At 40.7% G+C, this 15,888-nt stretch overlaps 2 protein-coding genes across 2 annotated transcripts; one reads left to right on the top strand and one right to left on the bottom strand.

Moving 5' to 3' along the window:
• Positions 1–2,582: 2,582 nt before the first annotated feature.
• zcchc17 (zinc finger, CCHC domain containing 17) lies at positions 2,583–7,019 on the bottom strand. Its single transcript, XM_061092714.1, has 7 exons — positions 6,982–7,019; positions 5,153–5,339; positions 4,514–4,614; positions 4,333–4,424; positions 4,140–4,240; positions 3,851–4,008; positions 2,583–3,614 (listed from the first exon to the last, which is right to left on the bottom strand). The coding sequence occupies exons 2-7, from the start codon at positions 5,289–5,291 to the stop codon at positions 3,447–3,449; spliced, it is 759 nt and encodes a 252-aa protein (XP_060948697.1). The 5' UTR covers positions 5,292–5,339; positions 6,982–7,019; the 3' UTR covers positions 2,583–3,446.
• Positions 7,020–7,138: 119 nt separating this feature from the next.
• Positions 7,139–13,956, top strand: snrnp40 (small nuclear ribonucleoprotein 40 (U5)). Its single transcript, XM_061092738.1, has 10 exons — positions 7,139–7,347; positions 8,692–8,821; positions 8,954–9,047; positions 9,403–9,568; positions 10,094–10,216; positions 11,544–11,664; positions 11,765–11,847; positions 12,156–12,217; positions 13,280–13,383; positions 13,638–13,956. The coding sequence occupies exons 1-10, from the start codon at positions 7,237–7,239 to the stop codon at positions 13,685–13,687; spliced, it is 1,044 nt and encodes a 347-aa protein (XP_060948721.1). The 5' UTR covers positions 7,139–7,236; the 3' UTR covers positions 13,688–13,956.
• Positions 13,957–15,888: the final 1,932 nt, after the last annotated feature.

The raw sequence follows: 15,888 nt of genomic DNA, 5'->3' as shown, positions 1-15,888 counted from the left end.
AAGTGGTAAAACATTGAAATTCTTCCTAACGGTCTTTACGTGGTGGCTGCTGGGATTACGAGCAAAATTGACTAAATATAAAGTTTATTAAACTGATCCTGAAGTCTACAAGTACAAAATAAGCAAATTTTGATTAGAAATTAGTATTTGTTTGCAGCTCTGATCAGTAGATGTCATGTAAAATCCAATATTGGGAGTTTTAATTTAATTTATCCTTTTATTTCATCTTTCATTAACAGAGAAGGGCCCTTCTTATTGTACAATATGGATTCCTGATCCAGATGGATAGCAAAATAGTTTAAAATCTGGGAATCTGGGACAAATAAAACTCAAAACCTTTTTTCATTTAGAGTATCACATTAATCTTCACGCTTAAATGTAACAATCTACAGTATTATGTCCCCATAAGGAAGACAAGTCCCTATAATGTGACTGTGAAAACACATGTGAGTTACACCTGGACTACACAGACAAAAATATACCAAATCAAAGCCAACACATTCAAATCTAAGAAAATAAACTGGAATCAGTGGCTAAAATGAAAAAGGGTTGACATTGTGCAATGAAAAATATATTTTAACCAGTTTTTAAACAAGAGCAGAGAGAGGATGGCCCCAGTACATTTCCGATGTCTTGGTGGTGCATGAAAGCAAAAGGCTGATTTACTCTGTTCGGGCAGTTGGGAAGTGTCGTAGCTAGTGATGTGAAGTGAAAGAGACTAGACTCAGGTTCAGACAAATGCTGCCGTCATGGATTCATAACTGAACTTTAAAAAGAGAAGAGTGTCTAACCAGTCAGACTTTTGGTTTTGACTCAGAGAAAACAGTGTGGTGTAAGAGTTCAATAGTGCAACACAACCGTGCACGTCTGAGTACATCCAGAAGTGTTACCATAGATTCCATCACAGCTTCACATTTACACAGACTCAGGGGGATTAAATATAGCTCCTTTGTGTGTTTGTGTGTTCGCCTTTACCCTGGCTAGCAGAGGGGAAAATGTTGTCACGGGTCAAGGCTAGAGGTAGATGTGTGGATACTGTTGTATTCTGTACTTTGTGTGTGTGTGTGTGGGTGTGTGTGTGCCATCTATATTTGGATCTTTCCCTCCCACAGTAGATTGGTGTCATGTGTTTGGGACGGCTTGCCAACTAGCAGAGGGGTGACGGGGTGAAAGGGTCCAGGCAACCTTCTGCCGTCCCCTCCTATAGTTAGTCTGGGCCGAAAAAGGTCACAAGAAAAGATGACGTGTTATATCATGTAAAAAAGTCCAGCTGCAACACAAGGCCTGAACAATGAGACTTTCAGGATAACTGTATAGATTCACCTGTGCAGCCACTGTGTTTTCTCACCAAACACTGACACATGTCTCTGTGAAGGTCATCTGTATGACGGAATGATTCTTACTTCAAACCTATGAACAGCATGTTGGACAAAGGTTGGAGTCGACCTCTGTCAAGATCAAAAATTTAAACAGAAACAAATATTTTGCTCTGATTTTATCAGATCTCTTATACACACACATATGAATTACATGCAGAAAGGTGCAAAGAAAATACTAATGTAATTATTAATTGAAAGTTTATACTTGACCCAATAAAGTTTTTTGATCACAGAATAATAGACTAATAAAGTTCTTATTTCTCTGTCCACACACAAGGTTCTTCCAGAGCTTTCAGACACTTCTCACAGGCTGCATCAGTCGAGTTCATCATTGAGTTCCACGACTTCTGTAGCTTTCACTTTCAATCCAACACATTCATAACTCAAATATTTCAATGTGCATTTAAATCAAAGCACTGCTGAAGTCTGAGTCCTCCCACACTTGTCTGAAGACATGAATCCAAATACATTCACAGTGCGAGCAGAGTTTTCACTCTATTATCTGTACATGGTGGTTTGTCAGTTCAAAACATTAAATGTATTAATTATTTCCTTCATTTGTCCAAACAACTATTCTCTGTCACGGAAATCTGTTTTTCAAACAACATACAAAGATAAATGAATTATTCCATTAGCGAGGCAGAAATGCCACACACTTCAAGGATATCCTGTAGAAGGGGGGGGGGGGGGGGTGCAGTCCAGTTTTACTATCTCAGCTGAGTTTGTATTTAACTTATGCTTAAAAATGAAACACAAGCTCATATTTCTGGTTGTGCGTTCTTTGCATCCTGCTTGAGCAAACAGGAGAAATGAGAGTGAAGGAAATGTAAGAGAGCAGCAAACTAGAGTCATTACCAGAGAAGTGCACTCACTCACTTACTGAAGTCAAACCACCGCAGCTGGAAACGATCTATCATTCTGCAATCCTATGTGCTGAAGCATGGAATCTGGGTCATGTTTCTAATGTGGCCTTATCTTGTCTTACATCGGCAAAGGGTCATCTATTGGAAAAGTGCTTTTGTGCAACTTTTTACCTCACTGTACATGACAAAACCTGAAATCCATGTTGTGTAAACCACTCAACCCGGCTCTGAGACTCCTTCCCTCACTCGAAAACATGAACTTCACATGACTCAGGGTGAACCCCTGGATTCCACCTGAGAATTTCTCATGTTTGTGTGTGTGTGTGTATTTTGGCTCCCGAGGCCGGACTCCAATAGCAGCGTTACAAGTTCAAGGTCCATTAACAAAGAGACTAAGAGGCTTTTTTTTTAACTTTTACAAATAAAACACCTTTAATGGAGTTAACAGGTTGACATGCAGGAAGAGGGGTGTGTGTGTATTGTGAGCAGGCCCCTGGAGGCAAGATATATAAACAAACATGGATGCGCACACAAGTGCACAATAAGCGGCGGACTACCTAAGGATATCTTCGTAGCATGAGGTTCCTGACATGCTGGCTTGCGCTGCATCACATTTCCTGTTTGTGTCTTTACCTCTTCCTCTGTGCGTATGTGTGTGGGGGTGTGTGTTTGTAGCTTATGTGGATTATGTCAAGGTCTTTCATGTCAGACCCTTCCTAAGAAGCTGGCCTTACTGCCTCATTTCTGCTTAATGGATTTCCCAGAGCGTTGGAAACCGGATATCTGTGAACAATATCTGGATTTCATGGGGGACAGCCACTTGCTGCCATATTGCTTACACATATCTAGTTTCAAATGATGCATGAACTTCCTCCCGCTGCGGGGGAGCCAGAGGTTTCATTAGGACAAGTGGGTCTTGTCGTCTGATATTTTCGTGTTTGCAGATATTTCCTTCCCAACTATTTAGTTTCTTTTTGAAACTTGACAGGTCTAAACACGCTTCTAAGATCGTGGAGACATTTAGCAAAACTTTCTTTAACGTAAAGGAACAGGATTTTATGGGGAAGGATTCTATAATAAGCTGGTGATGAAGAAATTATTTTAAGATGCACAACTGGATGTCTATCACTCCTTTGCTAACCACTTCCCTTTTTTGCGTCTGTGAGATGGCTGCAGTGTGTATGTGTGTGTGGTTGTGTGTTTTTTAGCAGTGTTTGTGAGATTTATGTTTCTTATGTTTCTTATGTTTCTTCTTGTCCTCTTTGTCATGAGTGGGGTCGTGACGCCTCTTCTTGGTTTTGCACTCGCTGCTGTGGCTGCTGTCGCTGTCTGACTCCTTCCTCTCCCTCTTCCTCTTCTTCATTTTCTTCTCCTGGGAGATGAATAAACAAAAAGAAGAAAAATGTTCTGTGAGGCAATAAAGGGAAGTGGATGAGCAACGATGAAGAAATATGTACAAAGCAGTTTCAGCTGTTTCAATACCTCAAAATTAAACAGTGATTTTTAAATACATCAGCATGTAAGCGTGTGAAACAACAGAGAAGCGTTTCACAAAAAGAGTGGAGTAGAAGTGAGAGCCCTGCTGGACATGAGGGGTCACACATTCACCTTCTTTTTCTTCTTCTTTTTGTCTGACTCTGGCATAAGAGCAGCTGTTGAGGGCTGCTGTTGTTGCTGTTGCTGCTGCCGTGGTCCTCCAGCCTCCTCTTCAGGCAAAAGAGCGTACTGCAAGCCCGGAGTAGTGAAACAGTCCTTTGTAAAGTGACCTGCAGAGAACAGTAATGATTTATTCAAATGGCTGCAAAACAAAATCCCAGAAAAACGCTGTTGCAAACAATTGCAGCCTCTGTGTTTTGTTCTGTTGTATCAGTTGCATTGTTCATGTTGTTGTTTGTACCTTTGCAGCCGCACTTCTTACACGTCGTGTTGAGCACAGCGTCCAGTGTGATCCTGTTGCCAGAATGGTCTCTGAACATCTTACGTCGCCTCGCATCCTGCCTGCAGTCACACACAGTCACAATCACACACACACACTCACCTGTACATGGCACAGACAAACACACACAAAAATAACAGGTGTCAACACTTACTCGGCATTGACATTATTGGGGTCCAGGTCCCGCCCTGTTCCCTGATTGACAGCTTTCATTGAGAAGGACATCTTCACCTTCTCATCACGAATCTGAGAAGTAGAGGAAAGAGCTGCAGCTGCATACAGTAGAGTGTGTGTGTGTGTGTTCAGTGTGTGTGTTGTGTGCTGTGTGCTGTTACCTCTTTCCCAATGACTTTAATCCACACCTGTTCTCCCATATCGACTATTTCGGAGGCGTTCTCAACCCGTGAGGCCGACATCTCACTCACATGAACCAGGCCTGCGTGCGCAGAAGAAAGGAGGTTAGATGTGAAAATTTCGACAAACAGATACATCTTTCTATTGCTGGCAATGAAAGTAGAGCCTGACCATAAAGAGAAGCCAACAATGAATTTACTTTTCAACCTAAACTTTACTCTCTTTTCAGGTTTCAAATTCAAGCTAAATATGCAGCATTTTCTCAAACTTTTTGAGAACCAAGGTGCAGGTGGGGTAGATTTTTTCCCCAGTGCACTTTGTTCAGTCTGCCCCTCAGTGGTGAAAATTAGCAACTGGAGTTTAGTTCCTTTAGATCAAGGATAATGTCTGACAATAAAGTATTTGGTTAAAAAATGTAAACCCTTGTGTAAATATGGATTGTCCGAGGCCACAACGTTCGCACTGTTTCCCTCTCTACAGGCACATGATCTTATAGCTCTTTTAGAAAAAACTCAAACTGAGTTCAAAATTATTCATTAATCATTTTGGTTTTGCGAAAGTTTTTGCTCTGAATATTTGAAACAATAAAGATCTATGCAGATATGTGAACTTCCACACACCTTCCTTCTTGTATCCTGGCAGTCGAACAAAAGCTCCATAGGTCTGCACAGAAACCACTTCTCCCTTGGCGATGCTGTAAAGTGGTGGCAGACCTTCCAATCCAGCCGGCTCCTTGGCTTGACCATCACTGTCAGACATTGTGTCAGTGGAGGCTGACCACAGGTATCAAGACGTAGATCTGGAAGACTGAAAATGACAAATAGTTCATTATTTGGGAGGTCTTAAAATGGAAGGAATACCCTTTTTAAAACTAACCTTCGAAGACTGTCTCACATGATGAACAATAGAGGGATCACATCTTAAATTCGAACATCTACACAATGCATGTATTAATATCATATTGATATAATGAAAAGTACTGTTCTCACTATAGGTTGCAGGGCATTAAATATGGTTTGGAATCTAAATATTCTATCAGGGACTGTGTACTTGTCATTTCTAATATATATTAACTGTTTCACATTAAATAATAATAATAACTAGTGGGCACCCCAAGAAACAATATAACACATTTTTAAATTTACTTTAAGGCTGTAATAAGAACCAGGATTGTGCAACCATTGAAAGTACCAACTATAAAATACAATTTCTGAAATTTCTAGGCCTGCAAAGCAGCACTGAGCGGGCCCGAGCACATGCATTTTGAAGCGCTGCATGCGTTTTGCCTTTTGACTGAAAAAATAAAAAATGACTGAGGAAATATTGACACAAAGAGAAATTCAGGCTTGGACTCTGATCATGAGACAGAAGTTTGGTGGTGATAGGACAATGCACAGTGGAGTTATGACAACATTGTCTCCTTTGGTGAAGGATGAAGCCTCGCCGTACCTCAAAGTTAAGACGGTTTGAGGAAATGTCCCAATTCTGAGAAGAGAGAGAGACGTCGCCTTTCAAGACATAAGGATTCCTTTAATCTATGACCACTGAGTTGTTTGTTGACGGCTCAGCATCAAAGGATTCATGGTCCATGTATGTCCGCGATATAGAACATCATGTTTTAATGGTGTGTCGTCAAACTTTGACGCCACGCCACGGTCACACCGTGTGACGAAAAATCAATCTTTGAGTTAGTTTGTATCTCCATCTTGTTGTGATGACACTCAATTTGAATTTGATCTGATGAAAGCCCTGGTAGAAGTACCTCAAAGTAAAAATGTGTAATATGGCCAAAATGGCCACTAAATGCAAAATAGCAGGCTTCCAAACTGGGTGAAGGAGCTTGAAGACTTATATGTTTGGCATTATCATTTCAAAAGGCCAAAAACAGTGTTCTCTCTTGTAATTGCATTCATCAATCGCTCTTGCATATTGGTTGTCTTTGTTTTGTATATATTTGAGCATTTATTAAAATCAAATATAAGTGTGGCCGTACATTCTGACCTACGGGGGATTTTTTTTAGAGGAACCCAAACAACCTGATAGTTAGAGTTAAAACATTTCCAGTTAAGTAAATAACCTCGCATTTATGATTTAGAGTAACTTTAACAATCGCATGCTTTCGTCAGAGCTCACTCACATGGGGAGAAATCTCTGGCTGGTTTAATTCCTTTTTGTTTGAGCTCATTTAAAAGAGGTTTAAAGAAGATCTTGGACAGAAAAAAACAACTGCTGCAACTAAACAGCCATTGAGACGCATTGTGAATGGTTGAAGCTAGGCTAACGTTAGCTACATTCCATTTTTGCCCTCTACCAGGAAAACCGTGCTTAAAAAAACAAAAACACATCAACAGGACAACTGGTGCGAGCATTCAGGAAAAATACCAACTAGCAAAATACGAGAATGAAACTTTAGATCAGGAGAAAAACAACAGAAATAAAACATAAGTACCGTTCGTGTTAGCTGCGACGGTTCAGTTTCACTTCCGGTGCAACACAGGACGACAACAACCACAGCCAACCAATCAGCGCAGACCATCCAGCCTCCAACCAATCACACGCCTCATAGCCGGCGGAAGTAGATACCATCTTTTCTTCGTTGGTGCTACGCCGCCGGATTTCGCTGTGTGAAAGACGTCCGCTCGTTATTGTCGAACAAAGCGTTTAAACCTCATAATTCGCACAGCTTCGCGACCACGACCCAGAGATGATTGAGCAGAAGAAGCGAGCCGCGGACATGGCGGTGGTTCCGGCCGCGGCGAAGCGGCCCCGGACCGAGCTGGTGGCGGCGGCGCAGTCCCAGCAACTCGTGGCGATGGTGAGCGGAGAAGTAGTGCGGCTCGGGGTGGTCCGAAAAACACTGGAAGGAACTTGTTTGAGAAAAGTCAACTAGTTTTATTGGTTATTATTTACTAAACAACCGCCTCTGACGTGTGGTCACCGGACTGGGAAAGATGCTTTTCACACGTGAAACGACGCTGTTGATTGGACAGAGAAGCAGGAAATCAACATAAACTCAAAAGCAGCAGATTCAATCATCATTCGTTTTCTCAGCTGCTTAATGCACTGATCCTTTAATGACGAGCAGGACTATGATGATTCACATTTAAATTTTCAGGTTTCTCCTTGAATGGCCATTGCTTAAAGATGTATTTGCAACGCACTGTTTAGATCGCATCAACTGGATCTCCAACTAAGTTATAGACATTCTGAATGGTGTGTGAGAGGGACCTGTTGTAGATATTTTATCCTAAAAGAAATATACGATTTAATATCCTCCATTAGGACCACAACGGGGCGATTTGCTGCGTTATAACTTATAGCCTCAAATAAGAAGGTCACAAAATAGACATCAGTCGAAGATACATATAAGTTATCATGCAACACAAACACTGAATACAAATGAGTATTGCACAGTTAACTGATCGATTAATCTTGATAATTTTAACCGTTTATAAATTAGTATTCGTCTTAATGAAATGCAAAAGACTGGTATTTTAATTTGGGATTAGATGCACCAACTGAAACAAATCACATCAGTTTCTAAAGCCCAAAGTGACGTCTTGAAATTGCCCATGCTACAGTATGCTTAAAGACCCTGTGATATTGAGTTTATTACAACAGAGAAGCTGGAACTAGTCAAGTTGTGCTTGGAAAATGACTTCAATAAATGATTGATCATCAATATAGGTGCCAAATAATTTTGTTGCAACTTTTCTTTACGTTAAGTTCTTCAAGGTGCTCTGAAAAGGATTAGTGCTGTCTGATATCACGATACACTCATACACAATCTGTACCCAGCTAATTGAATAGTAAATTATCTGTCAACTCAAAACGTTTACGGTACCATTTTGCCATTCACCCATTCCCAGATACATTTAAACAATGCATCACTATAACACTGATTGCACCGGGGGTCCGTTGACAACCTGCTCATCCTCCCGAGCCACAGCCCCCCTTGTGGCTGTTTTATGGCCAACAAAAATATTTGAGCGCCAAAAAGCTCTGGAAGGATATTTAATTCCTCTTTACTTGACTCATCAGTGCTCTCACCTGGACAAACTCTTTCCAAATTAGAAATAAAGACTCTAACACCTTTCCAATTCACCAAGTCCTAACGCCAGACTCTCAGCTCACATCCTTGTCCATGTGTCTCCTGCAGGGGCCCCCCCGGAGCTCCAGCCTGCAGGCCCCCATCATGCTGATGTCTGGCCACGAGGGCGAGGTGTACTGCTGCAAGTTTCATCCCAACGGAGCCACGCTGGCTTCCTCTGGATTTGACAGACTTATACGTAAGTTATTAACGAAGTATGAACTTCTCCAAACAGTTAGCAAAACCTATAGTTTACACCAACTTGTTGAAATGTGTGCAAAGTCCCTGTTACTGTGAATAAACACTTGTACATTGTGTTTCTTCGCTGCAGTGATGTGGAATGTGTACGGAGATTGTGAGAATTATGCCACTCTGAAGGGCCACAGCGGAGCAGTGATGGAGCTGCACTACAACACAGATGGCAGGTATGTAAACATCACAGATGATGGAAGACAAATTGTTTTGTATGCATCCAACCATTGCATTAATAGTGACACAAATTTCTGGGGAACTTTTTGGATGACTGATATCAGAATGTAACTAAAGTGAAAAATGAGTTTAATAAAAGTCTGTTACATTATCAGCTCTCCATCACTTATATTCATTTAAACCAACGTACCAAGCAAACATCACAGGTCAATCCAGTTCCTGTATTCGATGAAGAGCAACACACATTTGTGAACCTTTACCATCGGGTTGAGATGATTGGTCAGACACCCGTGGAAAAAGCAAATGTGTCGAAAGGTTTGAACATCTGTGTTTTCTTGCTGTGTATTTCAGCATGCTCTTCTCAGCGAGCACAGACAAGACTGTAGGTGTGTGGGACAGTGAGACAGGTGAGAGGATGAAGCGTCTGAAGGGCCACACCTCCTTCGTTAACAGCTGCTACCCAGCCCGCCGAGGGCCCCAGCTGGTCTGCACCGGCAGCGACGACGGGACAGTGAAGGTGGGTTTTCCATTAGAGAAAGTCATGATCGAGGTGTTCTTTTCATAGCATTACAGTTTAAAATTTTATAGAAAATAGGGACAAAACCTCATCTACGGACAAGTTTTCTTGTCACAGGAAGTTGTTCTGTCAGCAGCTCAGTCATTTTCTTCTCTCAGACCAAAAGAAAATCATATAAACTGACTCTTCATTTACACATTTTAAATATCAACCCGTTATCTGGTGTGAGAACCAGGATCAGTCGTCTGGTTCCGCTCTTCAGAGATTTGGTCTTTGTGAATCAGGATCAAACCGGTTTCCTTGACGACAAAAAAACTTGTCCGTAGATGAGGTTTTGTCCTGTTTTTGAAATTGAGCAAATTTGATCAAATAATTAGGGTCTGGTGTTTGGAGATTTCACCCAAACACTCCCAGTGGTCACAGTCTTGGATCTAAATTATAGTTTTGATCTTGTACTTAGGAGTTAATATGTGGTCAAGGTCCCTTCATGGTCTCTCTATGTGTGTGTGTTTGTCTCTGTGGTAGCTGTGGGACATTCGTAAGAAGGGGGCGATCCACACGTTCCAGAACACCTATCAGGTGTTGGCTGTCACCTTCAATGACACCAGTGATCAGATCCTGTCAGGAGGCATCGACAACGATATCAAGGTACCAGGTTTTTAAACATATACACAGCTCCTGGAAAGAACAGAGAACATTTTGAATTGTGATCAGTCATGTTCAACTTGTATACGGCCGGTTTGTTTCTATTCATGCTTCACATCTTTGTTTAGAATGTCTTAATAGAAAATTCCCTTTCATCGTGTACAAAAAAAACCGAATGATTACATAAGGTAATATAACATCATATAATAACATATGATACTGCTCTGTCATGTTCATATCATCTGTAAAGCTCTAAAGTGTAATGATATTTGAAGTGCAAAAGACTTTTACTCTTTCGGAGAGCAAATGTTCGGAGGAAGTGAAGAGCACTCACGTAAAGCTTGTTTAATGTGCATTTATTGTGAATATTTGGCTTCAGGGATGTAGCAGCTGGCTGAGAAACAAAATAAAATAAAATGTTCTTATCCAAAAAAGAACATTGATTTGGGTATAGTTACAGAAAGTGTCCTTTAGAAATATATCTTTTAAAAAACAGCAAAGTAACAGAGACAATCGATAAAATACTGAATATCAAAAGAAGCTCTACATTGTTATCTTCGGATGCTATTTCAACACCAAATTTTCCTGTAATCCACAAAATATCACATTTCCCACCACAGAAGAACTTTTCTTTTTCCTTATTTCAAATGTTATTGTTTTACTTTTTCAGACCAGTTTGCCAAACAACAGCGTCGGTAGATTTAGTTGCAGATTGCGAGAATGACTTCGGATATCCAACTCTGTGAAGGCAAGAGAAACAAAGGATCTTTTAAATGGTTCTGTTTTGATCTTCAGCCCCTGTGGCTCAGCTCAAATATCTCCTGCAGAGGATGAGTGGGGTCATTCAGTATGCTGTGTATCTTTGTTAAATATAAATAATGAAAACGCTGCCGACTTATATCTGTGGTCTGTGAAACACACTGCGTTTTAAATGCATTTTAAATGAGGCGGTTCAATACTGAATTTATGTAATTGTCAGTGTGCTGGTTAACTGTTTCCCTCAGGTGCCGCTCAGCCCATAAAACAGCCACTGCCTCTGTTGTTTGGCTCTTGCATCTTTTTAAATGACGTTCAAGAATCACATTGGTGCTTCTGTGCCTCGTCATGTTAACTACTTCTGGTTACAAACACGGCTGCAGGGTATTTTGTGTTGTAAAGCACATCAGTGTCTATCTCTTTTCTCCCCTGACTCAAAACCACAACCGTTTTTTTTGTCCACTGAATATATATTTTTTATCAGTGACATATCGGCTCAGGTCAACCTCTTTGACATTATTCGATATTCCCTTTAGTGACAACACTGACAGTAGCTGTTGTTTGTGTCGAGCAGGTGTGGGACCTGAGGCAGAACAAGCTGATCTACAATATGCACGGCCATGGTGACTCAGTAACTGGACTCGCGCTGAGCTCTGAGGGATCGTACCTTCTCTCCAACTCCATGGACAACACAGGTAGGACATAAGAAACATCTTTCTCTTTTCCTCAGGCAGCTAAGTGTTGATTTTATTTAGCTGGATGTTTAATGTGACTTTTGTCTGTGTCTCTGCATAGTGCGAATTTGGGATGTCCGACCATTTGCACCCAAGGAGAGATGTGTGAAGATCTTCCAAGGCAATGTTCACAACTTTGAGAAGGTAACATGAATAGCCAGTGTTGGCCATTAATTATCAAAACGCGTCACTCTGCCATGCAACACATGTCACATCTGTGAATTGAAACTAACCGTGTACAGAAGTTACAAACAGCTGCTGCCCTGCTCTACATCTGCTGCCAACCACAGTTTTGTCACATCGTCTTAATTCATTGCCTCTCCCATCTCTCTGCTGTCCTTTCTGATAAAGAAAACCTCCCCATCGACTCATTACGGCTTTAGTAGCTCACGTGTAAAAACGCTTGTGTCACGTCGCTAATGAAATTTCCAACATCTGTTCCTGTCGTTCAGAATTTGCTGAGGTGCTCCTGGTCTAGTGATGGCAGTAAGATCGCTGCAGGTTCAGCTGACAGGTGAGAAGAACCCCCTCGACACACACACACGAGCTAGAGGCCATGGTATATTTAATTATCATTTACAGGGAAATTCTTGTTACATTGACGGCAGACAGCCAAAGTCCTGACATCACCCCCATGTTCACCCTCGGGTCCCACTGGCGTCTAGTCTGTCAATCATCTTTCATCCATTCTTTTGAGAAGGTGAAACCAGTTCCAGGGCTTTATGAAATAGCAGACAGTCTACTGCAGGAATTACTGTTTCTTTGAATGGAATGGACTAACATGCAGCTTTATTGTCCACCAGAGGGTAATGTGTCCATTGAACTGAAACATTAGAGCACCAAAATATGCAACATAATGAACAAACATGGCATTTTAAAAAAACAGTTAATTAGTAATCATTTGTAAAACAAGTATTGATTTGTACAATACAAAAAAAAGATATTGAAATTTAACAGAAGCATTGTACATCATCATCCACATCAGTAATGACCACTATGGGTCCTTTTTTAATGTCTCCCATCTCAAATGTCTACATTCTCCGTCTTGCTTTAGTTACACCACATCGTAACTGCTTGTGGCCACTCGACTTTCCCATGGACTTTAAACCCACATTGGTCTAAGGCCAGTTGAGTAAAGGCAGCTCAGAACATAAATATTAAATAAACAATGGCTGTTAAAAGAAGAGGAAGTAGTTAAAAATCCATCCCTGTCTAGACAAACGTAGTTAACTTTTTGGTCACAGGGTTCCCACCTTTTTATATTCGGTCTATGATCCAATGGATCCTTGAACGTTTGTAAATTGGATGTTTTTTTTGCAACATATAAATAAAGTCATCTCCTGTAATCTCTCAGGTCTTTAAGTCTCTCTATCACTCATCTTACACAGTATAGGGCACCCAGTAACTCATCTGGTTTGAGTGTTCACCACTTCTACTGAGTCTCCTGCCATGGCAGCAGTTTCAGTTCCGACATGGCTCTATATCTTAAACCACAAACAGAAAATAACCTCAACAATCATGGTTTTTATTGTGTATCAGTTGTTAACAAAGTAACTGACTCTGTGTGTCTTTTTAGATTTGTGTATATTTGGGACACCACATCACGCAGAATCCTGTACAAGCTGCCGGGCCACGCTGGCTCCGTCAATGAAGTGGCCTTCCACCCGGAGGAGTCTATAGGTGAGTGGAGAAACCTGCAGCAGTCTCAGATTACCAGCTTTAACACATGTTAGACGAATGGAACAGAGATATGTTGAGGAACAGGTTCTTGAAGAGTAGATCATTTTCCTGTCAAAGTGTGTTTTTCTTCCAGAATGTGGTCATTAGCACAGAGTCTTGAAATCTGTTGGATATAATTTCATGCTGTGTTTTTCCTCACCTCAGGCTCCGTGAGAAAAACATGACTAATAATCTCTCTCTGTCTCTCTACACAGTGATGTCTGGCTCCAGCGATAAACGGCTCTACCTCGGTGAAATTCAGTAGTGTGTTTGTGAACTGGATGAGTGTGTGTGAGAGACAGTGTGTGTGTGTGACTGTATGTGTGTGTGCTTGCGTCCTGATAGCGAGAGTCCAGCCGTGGAGGTACATGGGTGGTGATCGCCAGTGGAGCCACTGTGATTTCATGTGCTTCAGTGTTCAGACAACCTCAGGGTGTTTGTTCAAAGTTTATTATTCTCAGTCACAACAACCATGACATTGAAAAGTTTTTTTTTAATCCTGATCTGTTTCTTTTTAATAAACTTTCAGTATTCTGTCAAATGTTTGTGAGATTCTTTCATTGTTGTGATGCTTTTGTGGGCTCATAGTTGTTTCCTCTGCAATGGTGTGTTTTGTTTTCATCCCGGTCCGTGTGTTTGTTGGTCAGAAGATTTACACAAAAACTACTTAATGGATTTCCATTCCAAACCTGGTAGGAAGATGGGACCTGGGCCAAGATGGAGCATGTTTAGTTTTGGCATGGATCCTGGATTTTTTTCCCACGGTCTTAAAAATTGTGAGATCTTGAGGTTATCATCTCGACATCTTCACAAATTTCCCAGGGAGTAATTAAATGTTCTTGATGGAGAAAATCAGGCATATTGTGGGGACTGATATCTATGAGTGTGTGCACTTGAGTGCAGCTTGATTGAATTTAAGGGGCTGGATTGGCCTCTGCAGAGTTATGGATTCTACTGAAGGCCAAATTGGTTTTACATGTAACCGGGTGCTGGTTTTATTAACCAAAGTAAGAATAAGCAAATGGGTGAACACTGGGATCTTGTCAAGCAAAGACGAAAGCTATTTTATATCATACATCCACTGCTATTGTCACATCTATTGGGGGTGGTGTTAAATAGGTCCTTTGAGAGTGTAGGCTTACATGATGTGTAGTAGGATGAGAAGAATCCATTGTTGGAGTTCAAACAAAGCAGCAAAATTGGTTTTCTCAATATCTGTGACGTGGACATGAAGTTTCATGAGTTTTTTGGCCCATTCGGTCCTAACTCTGTTATATGTTCATATGGCAATTTAAATGTATGAAACAGGAATAAGTTGCTGGTGGGGTGTCAATGTGGCCTGTGTATTATCTATTTAAAAAATGTTTTGCTCAAAAATCACACAGAGTTTTATCTGTGTTATTAAATCAGGTATATGAGCATCTGAAGGAAAACTAGGTGAATTAAGAATTCAAAAACTGTCTCTGGTTTCTCAACACCAAGTTATTCTGTCATTTTCATTTGATGCAGCTTTCTAATAAAAGCTTAACAATTCTAAAGGGTACCGTTTGCATACAGTACTTTTATTATCCTGTCATTGTTTGAGTTTTTATAGTTTTCCATCTGCCTTGCACTAAAAAGAATGCCCTCTTGTTGGAGAGTAAACTAATGAACTTAACTAGTACTGAAAAACTTAAAATGATGAGGCCTTTGTCAACAATGATTTATATTACTTCATAGACTCAAGTGTGGTCTATTGGCAAAACCTACATCTCTTTAAAAAGCATCAAATTGTATTGCTCTGCGTGCAAGAGGAGTTGAGCTGCTCACCTCCTGCATTTATCTATGCATAGTCTTAAATGAATGAAAGCACTACTATATGGAATTACTGGAATGTGACTCAACCTTTAGCAAAATTCCTCTGAGATGTGCACGGTAGCATGTCAAAGAAACTGCGACACATTTGAAACAGTGTCTTGCAGATCTGCTCTAGACCAAAGAGACAAATCAGAACAGATACTTAGTGTAGTTGAGTGTACTGAGTGCAGTTATTCAAAGTGACAGAAAAGGTGCAATGAAAACGATTTAAGGTGAGTGTAATCACTTGACTCTATTTGAGAGACATGTATGGTGAAGATTGTTTTATTAACATGGTTATAACACTGAATGGTTTTATGTCCCATGATTGTCATATGGACTTATGATAACCGCTCTGCAGTTAATATCAGGCCTGTGATCAGGTTGTCTCTGTGTGTAACTCACTGTACCACAATGTATTACACTGTAACACACTGTATCATACTGTACCACAATGTATCAAATGTGCTACACTGTATCACAATGTAACACACATTGACTGTAGTATAGGTACCACACTGTATCACAATCTACCACACAGTCCCACATGTACCACACTGTATCCCAGTATACCAGTACCACATGTACCATAATGTAACCCAGTACACTACACAGTACCACATGTACCAC

This window comes from Limanda limanda, chromosome 19 (assembly GCF_963576545.1).
Source record: "Limanda limanda chromosome 19, fLimLim1.1, whole genome shotgun sequence".
Lineage (NCBI taxonomy): Eukaryota > Metazoa > Chordata > Actinopteri > Pleuronectiformes > Pleuronectidae > Limanda > Limanda limanda.
This window is presented reverse-complemented; position numbering and strand designations above follow the sequence as displayed.

What these genes read in the sequence shown, in the direction of transcription:
- zcchc17 (XM_061092714.1), bottom strand. Translation starts at nt 5,291, where the DNA reads ATGTCTGACAGTGATGGTCAAGCCAAGGAGCCGGCTGGATTGGAAGGT. An exon ending in TAAGAAGTGCGGCTGCAAAG is followed by an intron (nt 4,009 to 4,139) that starts GTACAAACAACA and finishes TGTTCTCTGCAG; the next exon opens with GTCACTTTACAAAGGACTGT. An exon ending in AAAAGAAGAAGAAAAAGAAG is followed by an intron (nt 3,615 to 3,850) that starts GTGAATGTGTGA and finishes TTCATCTCCCAG; the next exon opens with GAGAAGAAAATGAAGAAGAG.
- snrnp40 (XM_061092738.1), top strand. Translation starts at nt 7,237, where the DNA reads ATGATTGAGCAGAAGAAGCGAGCCGCGGACATGGCGGTGGTTCCGGCC. An exon ending in CAACTCCATGGACAACACAG is followed by an intron (nt 11,665 to 11,764) that starts GTAGGACATAAG and finishes GTCTCTGCATAG; the next exon opens with TGCGAATTTGGGATGTCCGA. An exon ending in ATGTTCACAACTTTGAGAAG is followed by an intron (nt 11,848 to 12,155) that starts GTAACATGAATA and finishes CCTGTCGTTCAG; the next exon opens with AATTTGCTGAGGTGCTCCTG.